This window comes from Clinocottus analis, unplaced genomic scaffold (genome assembly GCF_023055335.1).
Source record: "Clinocottus analis isolate CAN_PGR_092001 unplaced genomic scaffold, fCliAna1.0.p SCAF_6, whole genome shotgun sequence".
NCBI lineage: Eukaryota > Metazoa > Chordata > Actinopteri > Perciformes > Cottidae > Clinocottus > Clinocottus analis.
The window spans coordinates 7,086,175-7,093,965 of NW_027176218.1; the positions used below are offsets into that span (position 1 = coordinate 7,086,175).

The 7,791-nt window shown below is 40.2% G+C and overlaps 1 protein-coding gene across 4 annotated transcripts in view; it reads left to right on the forward strand.

Moving 5' to 3' along the window:
- tp53i11b (tumor protein p53 inducible protein 11b) overlaps positions 1-7,410 on the forward strand; it is a 30,255-nt gene extending 22,845 nt beyond the window's left edge. For all 4 annotated transcript variants that reach the window (XM_068603965.1, XM_068603966.1, XM_068603968.1 and 1 more), the window contains exons 4-8: positions 1,356-1,414; positions 1,582-1,630; positions 2,429-2,525; positions 4,002-4,103; positions 4,802-7,410. In XM_068603965.1, coding sequence (XP_068460066.1) covers positions 1,356-1,414; positions 1,582-1,630; positions 2,429-2,525; positions 4,002-4,103; positions 4,802-4,935 — 441 coding nt within the window. In that variant the 3' untranslated portion in view covers positions 4,936-7,410. The remainder of the gene's footprint in view (positions 1-1,355; positions 1,415-1,581; positions 1,631-2,428; positions 2,526-4,001; positions 4,104-4,801) is intronic.
- The last annotated feature ends 381 nt before the right edge of the window (positions 7,411-7,791 follow it).

Below are 7,791 nucleotides of genomic sequence, written 5' to 3' on the forward strand. Positions count from 1 at the left end.
TAACTTTTTATTATTTGCAGTTATGTGTAGCTGTAACCGACTGATTTTCACTGTCTAGAGCTCACTAGCATACGGCGCAAAATCAAATCGATTACTTCACAATATCTAAAAATTGTGAAACTGGCCATAATGTCCCAGAGCCTCAAGCTGTGTTTACAAATTGCTTGTTTTGTCTAACTGAAGTTGACAAAGCAAGCATGCAGGAAAATCTACAATTTTAGTGTCTGGAACTGGCAAATGTTTTTGATGATTGAAGTCATTTTGTCACAAGAAGTGTCTGTGATTATCTATTTTTTGGTGTATCCACTGACTACGAATTGAAAAAAAAGTCATCACTTAATTATTACAACTCGTAGTAAATGATATGTCAATGATCAGAATGCTGGTAATATCAGACTAAACTGAAAATGAGCCACAGATTATGCCTGAATGTTTCTAGCATCTGTGAGACGTTTCTGCTCACGCAGCAACAGGGAAACACTCGGCTGTGTCTCCTCTAGAATAAATCTCATCATGCAGCAATATTAAAGGGCAGTCATACAAAATATGCATTGTTTTTCGATTCAACATAGTAAACTATTGCTTTCAGTTTGTCAAATTCTTCCACTAAATGCTTCACACTTTTTAGGATTTTTTAATTTATTTAGTTTTGCGTGGTTCTTCATCCAGAATTCACATCAAGATGCTGTGATGACTTGCGTTATGTTTGACTTGCCCTTGTGAAGCTGGCACGAGGTTCACCCACCTGCACGTTGGGTGCTTTGTTGGCTGTACCAACAAAATCTACTGCGAGGAAACAAGAAGTCAACAAGTGTTTCTGTCAACACAACATAAACAGGATGCGTTGGTGGAATTGTAAATAAGCGTAAACTCATATCTGTTATTCATGGTCATACTTCATCGCATTCATCCAAGAAATTAGTCTATTAAATAATTCATACTAAAACAAAGGATGAATAACCTCTAAATGATTCAATTTGACTGGCAGAATATTCTCCCCCCCTCCCGTTTCATTTGAAAATTAATTGGCCAGCTTTGTATACTCAGACATGTTAATTTTGCTCTTAAGGAAGTGAAAAAATGTACAGTCTAATTAACATATGAATAGGTGTTTATTAGTACTAAGCCGCTCTTCCTTTTCGCTCCACTTTGTTTAATGTGCTTCTTTGCAACGGCCAGCTACAGATGTGTTGGCAACATAAATTGCACCTGAATGGAGAGCACTTTGTTCTTGGTTTTGTGGTGCTGCTGTCACATTATGGATCTGTTAAGATGACATGATTTTATATTCAGGTTTTTATATTTCCCTTCTCATGACTGATTTCCTCTCTTTGTTTTGCTTCGTTCGCTCACAGATCAGTCAGATGCTCGGAAATGAGATAAAGTTTGCAGTGCGAGAGCCTATTGGGCTGAGGTGAGATTTCATCTGCTCGGACCAGCTCAGTTAACACAGCAGGCTGTGTCGGGGCATCTGTGTGTCATTTCAAGTAACATTCAACATCTTGTAAAAACAAATGCACAATCCAAATTGCTTTCATAAAGCATACCATAATAGTAGTCATGTAATGTGTTTCTCCTTAGGGTGTGGCTATTTATCTCTGCATTGGGGTTCACTGCTATGGCCTTGATGGTAAGTATCAAATCTTTAGTGTGTGTGTGTTTGCAAGAGAAAAAGAGAATGAGAAACCCTCGTCTATATTGCTGTATTGCTTCTTTTACTTAGCAACACAGAGGAATGCCACATGTCATGCCAATAAATACCAAAGTGTACGAATTTAGGCGGACATGGAGGAATACAGTGAAGTTGCAAAGCAGGAGGAGTCATCCAACCAAGAATAGGAAGCACTCAGGTTACATGATTACCAGACATCTGTTCACTAGTTTATTTAGTGATATGATGTGCAATTTGGAAATGAAGGATTGGCAAATCTGCAGAGAAGTTAGTCCATTATGCTTTTGGGAATAATCAAACGTGATGAAGTAGATTATGGCTATTTCAAACTTATCAATAGAATTTACAGAACAATTACTGTAATGTGTTTATATACTGTTAACATTGTGTAAAATTACATATACCACAATAGATGATTTTAGCCATCGCACCTACCCTATTTCTATAAATAAAGAGACTTCTGTATAATTATTAAAGGAGAAAAAGGCTCTCCTGTCAAAGTACAAGACATAACTTGTGAACCCAGCAGTGCTTCTTTCCCAACTTATCATTGAGAGACATCTGGAGAAACAGCTCCATCTTTGTCGGCTACAGCACCTAAATGCTCAATGTCCTCACTGTTGAGGTCATTCACAGTGACTCTAACTCTCAGACAGGGAGACTTTGTCAATGCTGCTGCATTTTTGGTGCTTTCGGGAAGGACAGACTGCTGTGGATGTGACAGAGTTGTATTGTGCTTGTACTTTTCCTACACAGGCCCTAGTGTTCCCCAACCAGCTATATGAGGTCGTTTTTGAGGAACAGCTCTCCACGACTAGCATCTCTGTTCGCCTTTTTGGAGGAGCACTGCTTAGTAAGTCTTATTCCTATTCATGCTCCCTCATGCATAGCTGCAGTACTGTGAATGTACTGCAGCTATGCACGTGGGTGTTTATTCATTGTGCTGCAATGATGCTGACATCATCTTTTAAGATTTATTTATACGCTCCATTCAAATGAAGTACAAAAAGCTCTGTTCTTGCTGCAATATCCTCCCTGAAGGCTGTATATTTTGATTCGGTTACAGTTAACTATGAGGACTTGACGGGAGTACAGAGTCTAATTCTCCAGACTGCTCATAGCAAAGCCTCCAGTGGCCTCATCAGATGTAGACACAGTGGGAACAAAGTGAGGGATGATGGTGGGGTGGGAGGCCCTGTTTAAAAAGTCAATCATTCCAAAATTAATGAAAAATGTCCACATACGCACACGTGGGAGTTTGCCATGAAAAGTTCAAACAAAAATAAACTTTGGCTGCGCAAGAAACCCTCAGATACATAACTAAGGGTTCATTGTCCATTAATGAGGCAGCATCCTGTCATGCGTCTATTTGTGTAAACAATATCAGAGGGTACTGAAGGCCTGGGTGGAAAATGTACGGCCCACCACTGGTATTGAGCCAAATGGTGATTTTGATAGCTTGCACCATTTTCCTGAAATCAAAGTTTAAGCTTTAAGGAAAAATACTCCTGGTGATATTGGCATATTACAACTTTTTCAAGCAATCACACGATCAGAATAACCTGCAGAATGTTTTTTCCAGGTTGTTACTTTGAGCTAAGTCAGGCCATAACATGGGACCTTTTTATAGACCTAGTATTAGAAGATGCATCATCTCATGTGTTCCCTCGTGCTCCTTCAGATGATTATGTAAATACTAAGCAGACGTCTCATGCTGCACTCAACACATTGTACACATCTTGATAAATCTGATCAAAGGCACATCTGAACAAAAAATGGCTCTGGATGATTACATCGCCTGAGGAGAGATGTAACCTTTAACACAAGGCAGTGGAGGAAGATATGAATGAACCAGCTCGCAATCTCGTAGAGCCAACAAAAGGAGGGCAGTTGAGATTAGCGAAGAAAGAGAGTGACGTCTTCCAAGTCGCGGAGCGGTGAGGAACGATCGGGTCTCATCTGCCACACAGATGGAACCTGGCAGGGAGAGGACACAGTCCATCAGCCCTCCTACTTCTCTGCCCACCCCTGTTGCTTCCATTTCCTCACTAGTGTGGGTGGGAGGAAAATTAACTGGAGGAATGGCAAAGAATGAATTGATTGAGCTCTGAGTCAATGAGTCGGCACATTCAATGGATCATCAAAAGGCCAATTATCACAGTGTGCACATTGCCTCACGGATTACACTTTCAATACTGCTTTGAGTGAAGTGTCCTCATGCGTTGTAGTTTTAGTTGAATCACTCGTACATGTTTAGGAGTCTTTTCTTCAGTTTTACGTTCCCATTCACGTTAACCTATAAATTCCTTTTTCTCGCATCCTTTTCCAGGTCTGTCCCTTATCATGTGGAATGGGCTCTACACAGCAGAGAAGATCATCATCCAGTGGACTCTGCTCAGTGAAGCCTGCTACTTTGCTGTCCAGTTTATTGGTGATTTGATTCCTCCAATACAATATTTTACAGTTTGGTTTATGTCGTTTTGTCACTACCTGTTCATGAGCTTGCTGTGAGTTTTGACCCAATATGCATGTGTGGATACTGCCCTCTTGTGGTTAGAGTGTGGGGTCACAGCCTTGCAATATTTTGAATCATAGCTTCATACATTTTCAAGTCTTAATAATCACATATATGTACAGTCTCTAGAGCCACTGCTCTGGTCTATACTGGGGCTGAAGAGATCCCTTAAGAAAACAATTTTAATGCCAGTAATGGGTGATAAATTCCTTTGTGTAGTTAAATTTTTTTTCGGAAGGTCAGCTGACGCAAATGTGACGCTTCAGCAGTCGGTAACACAAATGAAGTTGGTTTATTTCATAGTTATAGCACTAAAATCCCTCTTTGTGTGACAATCCTTCCAACCCAGCTGTGCATGGAAGCACAGCCCAGGGAAACACAACAAGACAAACTTTGTATTGTAAGAATTCATTTGAAATGATACCCACTTAATTTGTCTTAACACAGACAATTACAGAAACATAACTATTGTACATATGGGCATGTGATTAAACTTGAAATTAAATGGGAACCTACCCTCCTCCTTAAAATCCATTTACCAGAGCCTAATATCAGAAAATCATGTGACGGTGCCTATAGCTTTTAAAGTACTAAATATGGCTCTGTGGTTTCAGTGACATCCATCACCCTAATGGAGATTGGCATCCTGCCCAACGCTGCCATCCTCCTGCTCCTCAGCCGGGTGCTCTTCCTGGTGGTCACCATGGGGTTCTACTACAACCTGGGCCGTAAGGCGAAGAAGATCTGAGCTGACTGGTTGATACTTCCAGGGAGGGGGACAGCTGAGCACAAACAAGGGGTCAGACGGTTGGGAATATTATTTGATTGGGGCTTGGAGCATTGCTTTGCCAGTGGATGCCCCATGCCCTCTTCCACAGGACCTAGCCTACTGTAACCCCCAGTATTCAACAGATGAGCACAGTCTCACATTCCAGACTCTGCAACAAGAACGAGATATCTCATAGTGAATTACTTTCACTGGGCTGTGAGGTCGAGCCCCTAAAGACACACATCCCTCCTTGGCGCCGTTTTAAGAGTGGTTATAAAGGAGCTAGCAGTTTGTTGTGCATTGCTTTCTTGTGTCATGATATGATTTAATTTGTATAGTGCGCCTAAGTTTGTGTACAGCCACGTGATTTCCTGATTCAGTATTTTGTATAAGTGCAGTACAGTTGCATCTTGACACAGCTTTCTAATCGCACTCGAGGACCAAAATGTGTTCTCTGATTTGTTTCCTGGTTTAAGCTGTTTATGTTAACTCGTGCTGTATATTTGCTAAAGCTTGAATATCTTTGCTCTTGCATGCTTCTCTGACAACTCTTCATTGAACCACATTGAAAGGGAAAAGCATCAACTGCTCAGTGTACATTCAAGTGCAGTTATAAGCTAAATGCTGGAAGAGTGGCAATGAACCTTTTCTGATACTGCTGACGGCTTTCTTGGTCAGCACCTAAAGGTCAGTTTTTACTCTCAATCAACCAACCAAATTCAGATTTAGACTACCCAAAAGAAAATGCTGAATCTAAACATTTTTCAGGGACAAAGTGTTTTTTTTTTTTGTATTCCTTGAAGTTCTACCAAAGTAAAAAGGAACTGTATTGGAAGCTTTATGTACATGTCTGAGGTTAACAGAACATTTTTTGCGATGTTGAGAAACAGTCCTGTGAACTGACTGGTAGAAGAGAAATTGTGTAGTTCTCTCCTTGTGTGTGTGTGTGTGTGTGTGTGTGTGTGTGTGTGTGCACTGGTAGGCAGGACTTTAGCCTGAGCGGTCTTACAGAAAGTACTTTAACATGCTGACCTGTAATGTCACAAGCCAAGCATGTCTGTGTGCAGAGCGAACAAACCCACGCTGGTTCCTCTTCGGTAATGTAGCACAGTTTTTTTTTTTAATTTTATTTTTTACATACACCTTATTCTTAGCCTTAAAACTACAACAGTCGTCAACACTGCATCCTACCTGTATATATGTAAATTTAGATATTGGCTATAATGTGGTGTTGTGAACAGGAAACTTGTTCAGTATTGGTTAAATGACTTTCAAACATTGCGCTTTCTTTTGGTGGGTCTTTTCTACCTATTTTTGTGACTTTTTTATTTGTATTTTTTACATCATGCATGCGTTATAATCCAACAAAAGAAATGGCTCAAACTGTAGCAAGTGGCCACCAATTGGAACGCAAAGCTGATGACTGGAGATGTTAATGGCGGTGAATGAATGGATGCATTAGCTAAATATAGACCACGAAGCCTAAAAAAACATTTGTGCATTAAAGCGGATATAACGCAACACATGACAGTTTCCACCCGATCAATATCTCCAATGTGTTTCTACCTCCTACTAGTTGGCTCGCCCTCAGGTACAACCTCCCCAGCTCTGTGTTTCAGAGCCGTGCCAGCAGTGCTAATTTGTCAACTCAATAAGGCCAGTCAAAAAGACGCACTCTCTGGAATGGGGGACTTATTTTGAAATGTATTTCTAGTCGAACAAGAAACCTTCTGTCGGCCTCCTCCCAAAGGTGGTCCATATTGTTGCAAATGACCACATTGAGTCTTGCCCTCGAAGGGAGTGGTCCTGAGGTCGAGGTGATTGTGGGTTTGCAGTTGCGAGTCTGAAGGCAAATGTGCTTGTTACTTGGGTGAGCTTTCAGTTCAGATAGGGCAAACATGAAACATGGGTGAGGTCTCCCGTACTCCTAAAAAGTTATAATTATAGTTTTTCCCAGTGTTTAATTAGATGCAGCGCTCCCGAGTGACATTGTGTGCCCCAACCTACTGCTCTGTCCTGACGAGCATGGTAATTATGGCGTTTGAGAAGAAAAATGTCATTCCATTTCCGGCGATACTACAGGCCTCAAATCATCAGCCCTGTGAAACGTTCAAAGTCCTGAAAAGCAGTTTATTTTAGGAGAGAAGGGCCGATTCGGCGAGACGGGCAGAACGTGTCTCTTTCATCCTCCTGGTTCTTTGACGTAAATTAGTCAAAATATTACATTAGCTTGTTGTGTCAGACGTTTTGAGGAATGGTAAATTAAACTATTCATTCCCTCTGTTGATCATACATGCAGTATATTGTACTTTTTGTGAATAGCAGGTCAAATTGTTTCAAGTTGTAGCATTGTGTTCCTATGTATATATGTGCTATATTATACCTCAAATGAATTGTTAAGGATTTCCACAATTTTAGTTTCAAATAAAGGACACTGGTGTCTATTTTATGAAATCCTCTTTGTTCCCTGGCTTTTCTGATTGAAATATATGTACATGACAAACTATTAGAAATCTCTCCATTAGTCAATAATATTATGACACTTTTGTCTGTCTGAAATGTGGTTTGTTTCTTTCTTCTTACCAATGGTCTAAAACCCAAAGCGATATGATAAAGGATGGAATTGTTTTAGAATATTGAGCCAGAAATTGTTTACCATTTTTGTTTGAATATGAACAAAATACCTTATTTACACATTGGAAATCTTGAGGTTTAGAAACACAAAGTAAAATCATCCTGTGTGACTCCATGTTTTGAGATGATTCTGAGTATGATTCCTTTTAACTTGTGTTATCCTGATGAGCAGCAAGGATGAGACTTTAATTTAAAGGGACA